At 36.6% G+C, this 17695-nt stretch overlaps 1 protein-coding gene across 1 annotated transcript; it reads right to left on the bottom strand.

Annotated features, from left to right (window-relative positions):
* Nucleotides 1-3549: 3549 nt before the first annotated feature.
* On the bottom strand, nt 3550-4512 carry LOC118623767 (olfactory receptor 10C1-like). The gene has a single exon (XM_036251541.1). It carries the CDS (start codon nt 4510-4512, stop codon nt 3550-3552), a length of 963 nt encoding a protein of 320 aa, XP_036107434.1.
* Nucleotides 4513-17695: the final 13183 nt, after the last annotated feature.

The following is a 17695-nucleotide window of genomic DNA, read 5'->3' as shown; positions in this document are numbered from 1 at the left end:
TATGGGATTGTTAAAATCTATTTGAATTAATGAAATATAGAAGGAAAACCAATGAACATTTAAACCACAATAAGAATGTATGAGACTAGAAGAAGAATATATGGCAATAACTAATCTTTTCCAGGAGAGTAAAAAGATACAGTTAAAAAATAGCTGTGTCTAAATCTCTAGAACTTCAGTTAAAATGGCTCTTGAATTACTAAGGATTTTTCAGTTACTGGTGAGGAATACCTCATCTTAGAATGATGTAAGAAAATGATAGGAGAAGTGGAAGGCATTATTGTCTCATGCAATAGAAAATTGCAGTGTATTACTGGATTCATGGGCCTATATGTCATCATGACTCAAGATTTATGCAGCTCTAGTTAGTGTTTCCCTCCCACTGATGTTACAGTTAAGTCACTCATTCTTTGTGATATAGCTCTCAGAAGCTCCAGAGTTACATCTTCCCAAGTTCAAGTCTAATGAAAAAGATATCACCTTTTTCTTTGTTTGCTTAAGTAAAAACTCAAGAGTGAGTATGATTGAGCTTTACTGAGTTTTGTATCAAACTTTGAGCCAATCTCTTCTGTGAGGCCTTGGTCACATGCCCACCCCTGTTCTATGATGCTAACACATAGTTTGAGATTTGGGAAGGTGTGTTTCTCCAATGAGAAGCAAAGCAAAATAATAGTTGCTGAGATAAAAATTTTAAAAATGCCTCTTATACATTAGTATTAATAGGATGTAGAAACAAAAACATAGTAAAATGTATTTAGAATAGGTGTCTCTCTAACCCTTGGTTGGCAGCGTGTCAAGAAAATGTACAATTTGAGTATTTCACATATTTCTAATTTGCTATCAAATTTCTGAAACTAAAAATGCAAATTAATTAATTGGTTTTGGGATTGGGGTGTGGTTAGGAAGAATAATACCAAGTGGCTGAATTAATATTCCATACAAATGTTTTATCTTTACCTTCTTCTATTTTTTTCTCTGTGCCTCAGTTTTCTCATTTTCATAACGGAGACAATTATATTCTGTTGTTATTCAATTGCAATTCTGTTGTGAGATATAAAGAAGATAGACTTTGTAAAGCACTCAGGACAACGTCCGGCATATAGTAGGTGCCACATAAATATTTGATTTAATTATCATTGTCCACTTTCCTGTAAGGATTGGTAGTTTGAGGTGAAGAGCTAGCCTATATGCTTGTAATGGTTAATTGTCTAACAATAGCAAAAGAGATCTGAAAAGTATAAGATCTGTGGGGTGATAATAGCAAGCAGTTTGAAGAAGAAATATATACTTGAATATCTCAAATGAGCTAAAACCCTAAAAATAACTGTCATTTATTCTTTTACTTATTTATTAATATTTTTGTCATTAATTGAATACCTATCCTTATCAGACTCTGAATTAGGTTCTGGGATAGAGTAATAAATTGACATGTTCTAACCTTTAGGAATCTACAATTTATTGAAAATACATATATTAATAGAATAATTAAATGCACAATCCAAGCACTGTGAATATGAGAAGGAAACTTAGAACCCTAGGAAAATTAGACAATGTCACAAAATAAGAAGAAAAGATGTAGTTATAGAGATAAAAGAAAGCTTTTATAAATAAGCAATTATCGAGGTGAGATTTGAAGGAAGAATGTAGATTAATTAGATGACGGGATAGTTGTTGGACAGGGAGATTTTTAAGGCGAAGAAACAGTATATAATATTAACATTACTACACGATTTAAAAAATGCTTTGATATCTTCCGGTTTTATCATTTTGGTCTGACTGCCGGAGATCTCTGGCACTTAAAATCAGTTTGGGCTGTGGAAGTGATGGCAAGTAGTGTTAGTGGGGGAGCTGAGTGCTGGGCCAGGCTTAGAGAAGTGGGTAGGTGCTGCAAAGCGTCATTGGTGTTCATAACTATTTATTATTTAAACTCAAGATCTGTGCACACCCTTTTCTGTCCATAAATTTTACAATAGGGCATTTTTTGAGGTTGCTCTTTGGAACCTGTCCTCATTCTTTTAAACCAACAGTATTGATTTGCCTCTCGTGATATGCGTAAAAATATTCTTTAAACTTTTAATTTGGGAAATAACTGCTGTGAAGCTCAAGCAATAAAATGAAACGTAGGTTTGGTGAAGAGATTTCTTTCAGTATTTTTTTGGGGGGGCGGCATTTAGCATCATTCTGGAATCCTGGAGAACTGGAGTTTAGAACATCCAGAAATACTACTTCTGGCACAAGCATGGATTTCTTAATAGTTTGGAACTAGATAACAACAGCAAAGCTTATCTAAGTGGTTTTGCGGAGCAGTGAATATTTTTATGCAAGCAAGCAATGTAAAAGATCAGAAACTCTGTGATGTTGGACTGGTGTGTGTGTGTGTTTGTGTGAGCATGTGGGCACACACATGCTTGCATATGAAGTATGTGTTATGTGTGTCAGGGACAACTAAGAGGCAGCTTTGGAAGGGATGAGGCTCTGCTATTCCACAGGTAGTGCCTGTGGAGTCTTCAGTCATTCTACTCTTGTGAAGTTTCCCTCATCTAAGTTTATCACAGTATCTCATGTACAGTCATAAACACTCACTTTTTCGCAATAGGAAAGAACATACATTCATATTGTTTAGTCACAAGAAATGAATATATTTGTTAAGCTTCCATTTGCAGTGATGTTTAGTCACATACCTGGGGATGTTAAAATCCCCAGGTATGTCCTTTTCAGTTGTAATTCCATTGATAAACATTCCAGATTCTGACCATTGCTATTCTGAAACTTAGGACCTGGGTGATGATTTAAGAAGAATGATAATTTGAACAAAGCAATATACTAGGTATTCAATACAGAGAAACACAGAAAAATTAGAAAAAAATAATCACAATTAAAAAATTTAAAAAATTCAATAAAAATTTGTATAACTGTCATAGTTTTATCATTAGCCTAGAAATATGTACACCTAATGTATATATTAGATAAACAATTAGGGTTCCTCACTGCATTTACAAGTTAAATAGTTAGAGTTGTGTCGTAGGGTTACAATGTACATCACTCATCAGTATTTATTAACACTGATTATTTCAGATGCTTGATTATTTAAGATAGATAGGAACCAGAGTAATTAAAGGCATGTACTCCACCTAAGAGCTTAAATCTAACAGCTTATATTTGACATAAAAAATGTATTAATTACTTTTGATTCATTTTTAACTTTTTTCCACAAAAAGAACATTTCATTTTCCTTAGAAAAATGGTGTGAAACATACTAACCTTAGTCCTATTATCATTGTAGAAGCAAGAACTGCATGGTGTCCAGAACACAGGAGATGCTCAGTAATCATGTTGATTGAATATTCCCTTTTGCTTAAACAAACTGAAAAATGTAGAACAGATCCAACTGTTTCTTGGTTGCTATGCTATAAACCCTTTAATGACAATACCTATTGATAGAAGGATCATAAAACCTTGGCTAACCTTTCCGTACACAGTGTAAATTTCATCTATGAAATTCATCAGTGTAAATTCATCAGTGTAATTTCAGCCATGACTATGGCTGGTTTAGGCCATTTGTCTAAGCAAGTTCCTTTGTGTTACCCTTTGAAAGGCTTCCTTCACTTCCTTGTTCCTCAAAGTATAGATAACAGGATTCAGAGCCGGCGTGACCACTGTGTACATGAGTGCAGTTGCTTTGTCTGTTTCTGGAGTGTGTGCAGTCTTAGGTTGGAGATAATTGAACAAGGCAGTGCCATAGAAGAGAGAAACAACCAGGATATGAGAAGAACAAGTGGAGAAAGCTTTGTGTCTTCCAGCTGCTGAAGGGATTGTTAAGATGGTTATAAAAATTTGCACGTAGGAACACAAAATGAGGAAACAGGGACTCATAATGAAGATCACGGAGACAGCAAATATCACAATCTCATTATGGGAGGTATCAACACAAGCCATTTTCACTACGGGCATGATGTCACAAAAAAAGTGCTGAATCTTTCCTGTTCCACAGAAGGGCAGAGTGAAGATCCAGGTGGTCTGCACGGATTCCACCACCACCCCAGTCGTCCAAGATGCTGCAGCCAACTTCAAACACACATGAGGGCCCATCAGGAGAGTGTAATGCAGTGGGTAACAGATAGCTACAAAGCGGTCATACGCCATAGCTGCTAACAGGCAACACTCTGTCAGTCCCAAGATGGTAAATATGTACATCTGAGCTGCACAGGCTCCCACACTTATGGTCTTGGTGTCCACAAGCAGGTGTACCAGCATCTGAGGCACCACACTGGTGATATAGCACATCTCCAGGAAGGAGAGGTTAACCAGGAAGAAATACATGGGAGTATGCAAGGAATGGGTGACCCAGATCAGGCAGATGATAATGAGGTTTCCTCCCAAGGTAAACAAGTAAATGATCAAGAACACAACGAAGAGCACAGGTTGTAACTCTGCCAGAGAGGAAAAAGCTACAAATGTGAATCTGGTGCAGAGGGATTGGTTTCCACTCATCACAGACTCAGAGCCAGACATCTGTGGAGATAAGAGAGGGCAGATAATACCTAAAGGAATCCAGTCACTAGCATGGGTCTCAATCACCCCCCAGAAAAAGGAGCTTTACTATGATGAATGGTCTGCTACGGTCTGCATACTGGATTCATTTTGCTAAAGCATTCTAAATAACTGTCCAATTTAAATGGGTGCAGTATTTCTTCCTGATTTTGAACTCTGAATCTTACAATTTTTTTGTTTCATATTTTTGATATTCTTATATACACAGGCTGTTATATAAGTAACATATGAAGGCTTTTTAACTAACTGTAAAGAGTCGCATAAAACCTAAATGTATAGAATAAAATATAAAGGTGTTATATTCTTGGAAATTTCACAGCCTTCCTTATGCATTTGGAAGGGAGTATATTTCCAGTCATTTATATATTAACTTTCTTACATATTTTTACACATTTTGATTTGAAAAGTATAAGCCAATGAATAGGTAGCTAAAAAACAGGGAACCCCTAACTAATAGAATTTCCTTTCCACAACCTCAATGTAATTTCATAGGAATTTATGAATAAAAGAACATACCTAGAACCACAGGTAAAACCTATCTTCCCCTTGCCAGGCTTCTAGACTTACTGTGATTCCAAATTATAACATGGTGATGTAATCAGTAGTATTTCTATTCTGAGGAGAGACCAGAGGGATTGCATCCACTGCGTGGCTTAATTATATTCGTCTCAAGAGGAATTTGTTCAGAAACAGCAGTGAATGTTCAATGTACAACTGGGTTTTCATTTTGAAATACATTTTCCAGAGATAATCTTTGTTGTAAATTACATCACTTAAGCTTCAATGTGCAAAATTGAAAGTTTCTAAGGGACTTTCATTAAGCTATTATGTTAATTATTGAACTTTATGGATTTTTGGCATAATAATCTCCTATAAGCTCCTCAGATGGACAGTGACTACTCAGGACTTTGTGATGTCAACAGGCACAATACAGGCACACAAAATAGGCCCTGTAAACACCACAGATAGCATCCACTTTATTTATTATCTATGATTAAATTGTTAGCAACGTAAATAAATAGGCCTTATGATAGAAATTGTAAATTTCCAATGGAATTAATTAAAATAATTGATAAAAAATATGAAAGTTTTTTTATTGTGTTTAAGAAATAAAAATAAAACATTTTCTTTCTCAAGGCTCCCTATTGCAAGCAGAACGCAGTTTCTATTTTCCTGCTTTACTGAAGTTTAATGACAAAATTGGATATATTCAAAATGTACAATGTAATTATTTTATATATGTATACATTGTAAAAGGATTACCACAATCAGTTTAATGACCACATCCCATCACCTTACATAATTAGGTGTGTGTGTGTGTGTGTGTGTGTGTGTGTGTGTGTGTGTGATACAAAGGCTTAGGATCTACTCTTTTTAGCAAATTTCAAATATGCAATACAGTATTATTATTTATAGTCACTACGCTGTACATTAGAATATCAGAATGTGTTCATCTTATAACTGAAGGCTTGAATCCTTTGATCAGCATCTCACTATTTTCCCCATCTCAGCCCATTCTACTCTGTTTTTATAAATTTATTTTTTTAGATTACACTTATAAATGAGATTATATAGTATATATCTTTATGTGCCTGGCATATTTCACTTAGTATAATGCCTTTCAGATTCACCCATGTTGTCACAATGGCAGGATTTCCTTTTTATGACTGAATAATATTCCTTTTTGACATTTGTCTTAGCAATACTTTTTGGATCTGACACTAAAAGCACAAACAACAAAAGTAAGTGGGACTACATCAAAAAGAACATTTCTACAAAACAAAGGATATGATCAACAAAATGAAAAGGCAACATAGATTGGGAGACAATATCTGCAAACCATGTATCTAATAAAGGGACAATATACAAAATGTATAAGGAACTCATGCACATCAATAGCAAAATACAAATAATCTGATCAAATAATGGACAGAGGATCTGAATAGATATTTTTCCAAAGAAGACATACAAATGGACAACAGGTACATGAAAAGATGCTCAATATCACTAATCATCAGAGACATGCAAATCAAAACCACTTTGCTTTAACATCACCTCACAATTGTTAGGAAAGCTATTAGCAAAAAGACAGGAGACAAAGAGTATTGGCAAGAGTATAAGAAAGGGAACTCTTGTACACTGTTAGTAAGAATATAAATTGGTATGGCCATCATGGAAAACAGTCTGGAGATTCCTCAAAAAAATTGAACTAGAACTCCCATAGGACCTAGCAATTCTATTTCTGGGTATATATCTGAAGGAAATAAAATCAGTATCTCGAATAAATATTTGCACCCCATGTTCATTGCAGCATTGTTCACAATAGCCAAAACATGTCATTGATATGTTTTTATTGTAAAATATTAACAAAACAAAAACTGATACTACATTTCTTTAATCTCCACCTGGACTATGTGTTGAGTATTTCTCAACCTAGTTCTAAAACCAGAGCACAATGTTAAAAAATAGTATGAGTTTATGTTTGGATGTAGGATATTTACAGTATTAAGAAAGAAAAGTCAAAGGTCCTGTCATACTGTTTTATATTTGCTTTTGACCTCATTAATGTGGTAGAAGTCCACATTTTGTGAGATAATGACAAAATGAGAATGAGCACTACCAGCATTAATAACAAAATATGAATTTCATATTCCATAATGATTTCTCTTTACCTTCTTTAATCCTATATAACATGAGTTTGTGAGTGGTCCTAAAAAGAAAAAAAAAAAGGCTTGGGATGGAAGAGTGGATTATGGCAACATGGTAACTTCCAAAGCAAGAGAAGACTAAGAAGGGAGTGATTACGTGTGTGAAAAATTTCTGAGAGTTGAGAAGAAATAGTTTTGAGATATCTGGTGATTTTTAGCTCCACAATGGCCATTGATGACCTCAAAAAAGAACAATTTTGAAGGAGAGGTAAGAGCATACACCAGATTGAAGCTATATTCATGAGTAAATAGAAGTTAAGAACCAAAAAAAAAATCAACGGAAGCAACACATAGGAAAATTTTGGCCACAAACAGGAGGAGAAAAAAAGGGTGGTGATAACTAGAGGAAAAGAAAGGGCAGAACAAGATTATTTATTATTGTTATTCACTATGTTTTTTTTCTTTATTGATTTTAGAAAGAGAAGAAGGAATAGGGAGATAGAAACATTGATGAGAGAGAACATCGATTGGCTACCTCCTGCATGTCCCCCACTGGGGATCGGGCCCACACCCTGGGCATGTGCCCTGACTGGGAATCAAACCAGCGACCTCTTGGTGCATAGGTCAACGCTCAACCACTGAGCCACACCGGCCAGGCTCACTATGTTTTTAAGATGGAGAACTATGAGCCAGTTTAATAGTTGATATGAGGAAGTCATCTAAAACAAAGCTCTCCTCTCCCATTTTTGAAATATACTAGTGTAACCTTTATTTTATTTTTTGAATTAAAGTATTAATTTAAAAACTACGAGCATCTCAGGGTGGAACAATTACAAACATGTTTATCATATTAAGATCTGTGCTTCTAAAGGAAACCATCAACAAGTTACTGAATGGGAGAAGATATTCGCCAGTGATACATCTAATAAGGAGTTGATATTCAAAATATATAAAGACCTCAGACAACTAGGGGAAAACAAACCTAATTGTTTATTGTCTGCAATATGCTAGATCACTTTGGTAGAAGTTTTAACATAATTATTTATTTTAACCCTTCAAATTTTTCCATGAGACAAGGATATTTACAATTTTGCTTAAAAAGAATGAAATAATAATCACCTTATTTAAGATAATATAGTTAGGGAATGAATAATAGAATATCAATGCACATCCAAGATATTTTTTTAATTAATTTATTTTTGTTACAGATGTTTCTCCTTTTTCCCCACTGATTCCCCCCACCCCTTCCTCCCCGCCCGTTCCCCAGCTTTGTTGTCCATTTTCATTGTTCATGCAAACTTGCATATAAATTCTGAATTTGTCTTCTCCCCCACCCCCTCTTCTGGAGATAGTCAGTCTGTACCCCACTTCCACGACTCTGGGGTTACCCCATTCCTCAGACTGTTATGTTCATTATATTCCATAAAAAAGTGAGATCATATGATACTTGTCTTTCTCTGTTTGACTTGTTTCACTCAGGATGACACTTTCCAGGTCCCTCCATGTCGTCTCAATGGATAAGAGATCTTTCTTTCTCACAGTTGCATAGTACTCCATTGTGTATATGTACCACAGCTTTTTCATCCATTCATCTACTGATGGACATTTGGGCTGTTTCCAGACCTTAGCTATTGTAAATAGTGCTGCTACGAACATGGGGGTACATATATTCTTTCTGATTGGTGTTTCAGGCTTCTCAGGGTATATTCCTAGAAGTGGGATTACTGGGTCAAATGGAAGTTCAATTTTTAATTTTTTGAGGTAATACCATATTGTTTTCCCTAGTGGCTGCACCAGTCTGCATTCCCACCAGCAGTGTACTAGAGTCCCCTTTTCTCCACACCCTCGCCAACACTTGTTGTTTGATGATTTGTTGATGGTGGCCATTCTGACAGGTGTGAGGTGATACCTCATTGTTGTTTTAATTTTCATCTCTCTGATGATTACTGATGTTGAGCATTTCTTTATATGCCTCTTAGCCATTTGTATGTCCTGTTTGGAGAGGTGTCTATTCAGCTTCTCTTTCCATTTTTTAATTGGGTTCTTTGTCTTCCTTTTGTGGAGTTGTATGAGCACTCTATATATATTGGAAATTAACCCCTTATCTGATATATCATTGGCAATGATGCTCTCCCATACAGTGGGTTGCCTTTCCATTTTGATGACTGTATCTTTTGCGGTGCAGAAGCTTTTGAGTATGATGTAGTCCCATGTATTCATTTTCTCCTTTGTTTCTATTGCCATAGGTGATGTGTCAGTGAAAATTCTGCTGCCTATGATGTCTGCAATGTTGTTGCCTACAGTTTCTTCTAGGATTTTTATAGATTCATGAGTCACATTTAAGTCTTTTATCCATTTTGAGTTTATTCTTATGTAGGGTGTAAGTTGATGGTCTAGTTTCATTTTTTTTGCATGTAGCTGTCCAGTTTTTCCAACACCATTTATTAAAGAGGCTGTCTTTACTCCACTGTATGCTCATCCAAGGTATTTGTATTGGCAATTTTTCCTGTATCCATTTAGTTGTCTATTTCTCCTGACTGCTTATGATTATGATTTAATTTATTATTTATAATAAGTGTATTAAAGAGAAATTGCATAGTAATTATTTATTATTTAATTCTGTCTGAGAAATCAGAGATAAATAAATCTGATATTTTAAAATATATGCACATTATACTCATAAAATGGCTGTTCCACATGAATTTCCAAAGCCTGTATAAAAAAAAAATTCTCAAAAGTTTATGTGCTTTTTTCTGATATTATTTTTTTAAGAAATGTTCTAAATATTATTTAATTTCTCCCCAATGATGTGACTTCCAGATTATTAGACAAGGACAGTCAGGTTGGTAAAATAGTACATCCCTCAGTTTAAAGTACACAAATAGTATTTTACATACCTGGGGCGTTTATACACCAACATTGGAAAAGTTTAATTTGTGTTCATCATTCTCAAAGAACTAGATATCCTCTGGATTAATTCACATTCTGAAACTGAAATCTATGGATCAAACCCTGGATCAAGGTCATATTTTGTCTTTTTTTCTGAACTACTAACAGTCTCTTTTGCTGACATATCCTAATTTTTTCACTCCCTCACAATGAATTTTATCAAGGGAGACTTACAAATATCATCTTTTTGAATGAGGATCTGTGCCTATTTTATCCTTCAAACCTGAAACAGCACAGTGACTGCCACTTAGTAGGTGAACCAAATATCTATTGGAATCACTGATTTGTTTCTGGGCAAATATAAAATTACAGTAACATGAAAACTTTTTAGCTAAAATAATTAAAATGAACCACCCACAAGATGGCAGTAATGGATAGTCAATGAATGCATTGTGCAATCTGACTTTAGGAATTGCTTGATAAAGAGTTGGACTACTCTAGCTCTGGCCGGTTTGGCTCAGCGGTTAGAGCGTCGGCCTGTGATCCTGAGAGACCCGGGTTCGGTTCCCGCTAAGGGCATGTACCTCGGTTGCAGTTTGTCCCCGGCCCTGGTCGGTTGAGCGGGTGGCAGCCACTCGATGTGTCCCTTTCACATCGATGTTTCTCTCTCTCTCTGTTCCTCTCTCTCCCTCCCACTCTACCTGAGCAAAAAATGGAAAAATGTCCTCGGGTGAGGATTTAAAAAAAAAAAAAAAAAAAAGAGTTGGACTACTCTAGAAAAATACATTGTTTAGGAGACCGAAAAATGGCGGACCAAACTGGAATTACAACTATAACACAGACAAATCGACGGGAAAAAGCAACAGAAAAGCAGCTTGCAAGGACCATACAACGAGGGACACTGACTCCATCCCGGTAGGCTTGCGAAGGCGCGAGACGGGGCTGGGGGCCCACGTCGGCAGTTCGGCAGCGGCCTTAGCTGGGAGCAGCGCCCTCGGGTCACACTCCCAGGCGGCTCCACAGCGCAGAGTCGGGACAGAGGCTAAAACAGCCACAGCCACTCACCTCGGGCTCCTGCGGAGGGAGGGCGGACAGGACTGGAACTGTGTGGGGACACTCGGGATCTGGAGGGCGCTCAGAGCTTTGGCGGAGTGCAGCCACTCAGGACAGTGGCCACATTGCTCCTTCCCAGGGCTCTGAGGAGAGGCAGCAGCCCCTCCCTCGGAGATCCAACCCCACCCTGTGGGCCATTGAAGTGCTAATTGAGGCTCACTAACAACCAGCATCTGCCCCACCCTCCTGAAAGCCCCTTGGCTGAGCACCAGAGGGAGTTTTTCAATCAACTGACAACCCAAAACTCATCAAGTAACCTAGACTGCGAGCCTCCAGGCAAAAAGCTAGAGGATAACAGTACCTTTCCTGGGCTGGCAACTTTAACCAGGAAAGTAAGACTTGACAGTGGTGTTCAACGCGGGTCCTCCCTCGCTCATCTAAACCCAGGAGAGGGAGCCACAAACAGCAGAACACCAACACCCACAGGGAGAACTTGACAGGCTCCAAAGCCCACAGTGATAGCCAAAATGGTGAAACACAGAAACAGAAGCCAAATGAAAGAGCAAGACACCTCCACCGAAGATGAGATCAATGTGGAGCAATTAGGCATGTTAACAGAGCTAGAATTCAGAGCCATGATCTTGAGGAAGCTGAACAGCATGAGTAAGGACATAGAGACACTGAAAATAAGCCAATTGGAAATTAAAAACCAACAAGAAGAGATAAAAAATGACATATCTGAAATGAAAAACACATTGGAAGGTTTAAAAAGCAGAGTAGGGGAAGCTGAGGACCGGATCAGTGAATTAGAAGACAGGGTAGAAAAAATCAACCCATCAGAAAAACAAAAGGAAAAAACTATTAATAAACAGGAAGACAGCTTAAGAGAACTATGGGACACCTGGAAACGTAATAATATTCGCATCATAGGAGTCCCCGAAGAAGAAGAAAATGAGCAAGGGATAGAGAATATATTCAAAAAAATAGTGAGAGAAAACTTCCCTAATTTGGTGAAGGAAGAAGGCATTCAAGTTCAAGAAGCACAGAGAGTCCCAAGTAAGAAGAACCCAAACAGGCCCACACCAAGACACATAGTAATTAAAATGCCACAAATTAAAGACAAAGAGAGAATCCTAAAAGCAGCAAGAGATAAGCAACAGGTTACCTACACAGGGAACCCCATAAGGCTCTCAGCTGACTTCTCACAAGAAACACTACAGGCCAGAAGAGAATGGCATGAAGTAATCAAAGTCATGAAAAACAAGAATCTGAATCCAAGACTACTCTACCCAGCAAGGCTATCATTCAAAATAGAAGATCAAATAAAGAGCTTCCCAGACAAAAAAGGCTAAGGGAATACATTAGCACCAAACCAGCACTGCAAGAAATGTTAAAAGGACTGCTGTAATTAGCAGTAGAAATGGGAAGAAAAATAGAACCACACTACACAAAAATGGCAATAAATAAGTACATATCAATAATCACCTTAAACGTAAATGGATTGAATGCTCCCATAAAGAGACACAGAGTAGCTGATTGGATAAGAAAGCATGACTCATCTATATGTTGTTTACAAGAGACCCACCTCTCAACAAAAGACTCACATAGGTTGAAAGTGAAGGGATGGAAAAAAATTTTCCAAGCAAATGGAAAGCAAAAAAAAGCTGGGGTAGCAATTCTCATATCTGATAAAATAGATTTCAAAATGAAGACCATAACTAGAGACAAAGACGGCCACTACATAATATTGAAAGGATCTATCCAACAGAAGAGATATAACCTTGATAAACATATATGCACCCAATATAGGAGCACCAAAATATATTAAAAATCTTCTGGAGGACTTCCAAGGAGAAATCGACAACAATACAATCATAGCAGGGGACTTCAACACCCCGTTGACAGCACTGGATAGATCCTCTAGGCAAAAAATTAGCAAGGAAACAGAGACTCTAAATGAAGCACTAGACCAAATGGATTTAATAGATATCTACAGAGAATTACACCCCAAAACTACAGAATACACATTCTTCTCAAGTGCACATGGGACATTCTCAAAGATAGACCACATGATAGGACAGAAACTAAATCTCTACAAGTTCAAGAAGATTGAAATCATATCAAGCATCTTGTCAGATCACAATGGCATGAAACTAGAAATCAATTGCAACAAGAACATGCAAAGACATTTCAACACATGGAGGCTAAATAGCATGTTATTAAACAATGAATGGGTCACCGAAGAGATCAAGGAAGAAATTTAAAAATTCCTGGAAACCAATGAAAATGAACACACAACAACACAAAATCTATGGGATGCAGCGAAAGCAGTTCTGAGAGGGAAGTTCATAGCACTACAGGCCTACCTCAAAAAACAAGAAAAATTTCTAATTGACTGTCTAACCTCACAACTTAAAGAATTAGAAAGCAAACAAAAAGAAAACCCCAGAGCAAGTAGAAGGAAGGAAATAGTAAAGATCAGAGCAGAAATAAATGACATAGAGACTAAAAAAACAATTCAAAGGATCAATGAAACAAAGAGCTGGTTTTTCGAAAAGATAAACAAGATTGATGCACCCTTAGCTAGACTCACCAAGAAACAAAGAGAGAGAGAACCTAAATACACAAAATCAGAAATGAAAGAGGAGAAGTAACAACCAACACCATGGAAATACAAAAGATCGTTAACAACTACTATGAACAACTATATGGCAACAAATTCGACAATCTCAGCGAAATGGACAAATTTCTAGAAACACACAGTCTCCCAAAACTATTCCCGGAAGAGATAGAAAACTTGAACAGACCAATAACAACTAAGGAAATTGAAGAGGTAATCAAGACTCTCCCAGAAAACAAAAGCCCAGGCCCAGATGGTTTCACGGGAGAGTTTTACCGAACATTCAAAAAAGAACTAACACCCATTCTCCTCAAACTATTTCAAAAAATTCAAGAAGAAGGAAGACTTCCAAACACGTTCTATGAGGCCAGCATAATTCTAATTCCAAAACCAGAAAAAGACACTACAAAGAAAGAAAACTACAGGCCAATATCCCTGATGAACATAGATGCCAAAATCCTGAACAAAATATTAGCAAATCGGATCCAGAAATACATCAAAAAAATTATTCACCATGACCAAGTGGGATTCATCCCAGGGATGCAAGGCTGGTACAATATTTGCAAATCAATAAACGTGAAACACCACATAAACAAAATGAACAATAAAAACCACATGATCATATCAATAGATGCTGAAAAAGCATTCGACAAAATCCAGCATCCATTTCTGATAAAAATGCTCAGCAATGTAGGAATAGAGGGATCATATCTTGACGTAAAAAAGGCCATATATGAAAGACCTACAGCCAACATCATACTCAATGGACAGAAACTAAAAACATTTCCATTAAGAACAGGAACAAGACAGGGATGTCCACTTTCGCCACTCTTATTTAACATTGTACTGGAAGTCCTAGCCACAGCAATCAGACATGAAGAAAAAATAAAAGGGATACAAATTGGAAAGGAGGAAGTGAAACTGTCATTATTTGCAGATGACATGATATTGTACATAGAAAACCCTAAAGACTCCATCAAAAATCTATTAGACTTAATAAATGAATTTGGCAAAGTAGCAGGATACAAAATTAACGTCAAGAAATCGACGGCATTCTTGTACATCAATGATGAACTCACAGAAAGAGAAACTGAAAAAACAATCCCATTTACCATCGCTCCAAAAAAAATTACGATACCTAGGAATAAACTTAACCAAAGAAGTAAAGGACCTATTTGCAGAAAACTACAGGTCATTGAAAAAAGAAATAGAGGAAGATATAAAAAAGTGGAAGCACATACCCTGTTCATGGATTGGAAGAATTAACATAATTAAAATGTCCATACTACCCAAAGCCATCTATAGATTCAATGCAATCCCCATCAAAATACCAACGACATATTTCATAGAACTAGAACAAATATTTCAAAAGTTCATACGGAACCAAAAAAGACCCCGAATAGCCACAGCAATCTTGAAAAAGAAGAACAAAGTAGGTGGGATCACAATACCAGATATCAGGTTATACTACAAAGCGACTGTAACCAAAACAGCCTGATACTGGCACAAGAACAGGCATATAGACCAGTGGAACAGAACTGAAAACCCAGAAATGGACCCAAGGCAATACGCTCAATTAATATTTGACAAAGGTGGCAAGAGCATACAGTGGAGTAAAGACAGCCTCTTTAATAAATGGTGTTGGGAAAATTGGACAGCTACATGCAAAAAAATGAAACTAGACCATCCACTTACACCATACACAAAAATAAACTCAAAATGGATAAAAGACTTAAATGTGACCCGTGAATCCATAAAAATTCTAGAAGAAAATGTAGGCAACAAAATTTTGGACATCATACAGAGCAGAATTTTCACAGATACATCACCTAAGGCAACAGAAATAAAGGAGAAAATGAACACATGGGACTACATCAAACTAAAAAGCTTCTGCACAGCAAAAGAAACAATCATCAAAATGGAAAGGCAACCCACTGTATGGGAGAACATCATTGCAATGATGTATCAGATAAGGGGTTAATTTCCAATATATATAGAGTGCTCCTACAACTCCACAAAAGGAAGACAAAGAACCCAATTAAAAAATGGGCAGAGGAGCTGAATAGACACCTCTCCAAACAGGACATACAAATGGCCAAGAGACATATGAAGAAATGCTCAACATCACTAATCATCAGAGAGATGCAAATTAAAACAACAATGAGGTATCACCTCACACCTGTCAGAATGGCCACCATCAACAAATCATCAAACAACAAGTGTTGGCGAGGGTGTGGAGAAAAGGGGACTCTAATACACTGCTGGTGGGAATGCAGACTGGTGCAGCCGCTATGGAAAACAATATGGTGCTACCTCAAAAAATTAAAAATTGAACTTCCATTTGACCCAGTGATCCCACTGCTGGGAATATACCCTAAGAAGCCTGAAACACCAATCAGGAAGAATATATGTACCCCCATGTTCATAGCAGCACTATTTACAATAGCTAAGATCTGGCAACAGCCCAAGTGTCCACCAGTAGACGAATGGATAACAAAGCTGTGGTACATATACACAATGGAGTACTATGCAGCGGTAAGAAAGAAAGATCTCTTATCCTTTGAGACGACATGGAGGGACCTGGAAAGTATTATCCTAAGTGAAAGAAGCCAAGCAGAAAAAGACAAATACCACATGATCTCACTTATATACGGAATATAATGAACATAACAGTCTGAGGAATACAGTAGACCCAGACACATGGAAGTAGGGCACAGACTGACATCCCTCAGAAGAGGGGATGGGGGGCGGGGAGGGTGGGAAGAGATAAACCACAGAACTTATATGCATGTATGCATAACCAATGGACATGGACAACTAAGCCGGGGACAGGGTGGAGGGGGCGTGGGGTGGGGCGTGCCAATGGGGTAAAAAGGTAAAATATCTGTAACAAAAAAATAAATAAAAATTCATTATAAAAAAAAAAAAAAAAAAAGAGTTGGACTACTCTAGAGAAGCAATTTGGTACCTACACAGCGAACTGTATCTAACTTGATTTTTTTTTTTTTGGCGGGGGGGTCAGGGGATGAAGTGATATTCAATTAGGAACAGATAATGCAGAAATACATCATTGAAATTTTACCTTGTCTTTGAGAAGTTTCATGATCTTGAAAGATCTTATAAACGTTCATTTATTTGTCTTGTTTGTTCTTTTGTTACAGTTTTATATCCTACATATGAGTGAAATTATATGGTTCTTGACTTCTTCTGTCTGACTTATTTCTTTTAGCATAATATTCTCAAGATCCATCCATGTTGTTTCAAATGGCAGTATTTCATCTTTTCTTATGGCTGAGTAGTATTTCATTGTATATATGTACCATGTCTTCTTTATCCAATCATCTACTGAAGGGCAGTTCAGTTGTTTCCATGTCTTGGCCACCATAAATAGTGACATAGACAACAGTGTGGTGGATACTAGAGGAAGGGGGGTTGGAGATAGTGAAGGGTAAAGGGGGGTCAAATATAATGTGACAGAAGAAGATTTGACTTTGAGTGGTGGGCACATAATGCAAAATACAATGTATCATAGAATTGTACATTTGTAACCTATATAATTTTATTAAACAATGTCACTCCAATAAACTTAATTAAAAACCACTGTCATTTAAAAAATTTAAAAGCAAAACAAAAGCCTGATATTTTATTTATTTATTTATTTAGCCTGATACATTATTTAGTTATATACTATTTTTCACTTAATTTTTCTTGCCCAATATTACAAATATTCTTTTTGGTGTGGTGCATTTTTATTTATTTGGTACTGATATGAATTAAGATAAATCAATTATATTTTATGCCATAACTTTTCTTTGGAAATGGTTAGAGATTTGTTTTACTTATTTTAAAGGTATATGTATCCAATTGATGATTTAAAAAAAAGATTTAAACCATAATACCATTGTTATTTAGTTTGCTTGGAAACTAAAGATTA

This window comes from Molossus molossus, unplaced genomic scaffold (assembly GCF_014108415.1).
Source record: "Molossus molossus isolate mMolMol1 unplaced genomic scaffold, mMolMol1.p scaffold_m16_p_10, whole genome shotgun sequence".
Classification (NCBI taxonomy): Eukaryota; Metazoa; Chordata; class Mammalia; order Chiroptera; family Molossidae; genus Molossus; species Molossus molossus.
The sequence above is the reverse complement of the archived record's forward strand: the minus strand, read 5'-3'. Positions and strand labels throughout refer to the sequence as shown.

Excerpts from the sequence above, each read along its gene's own strand:
- LOC118623767 (XM_036251541.1), bottom strand. The coding sequence starts at position 4,512 with ATGTCTGGCTCTGAGTCTGTGATGAGTGGAAACCAATCCCTCTGCACC.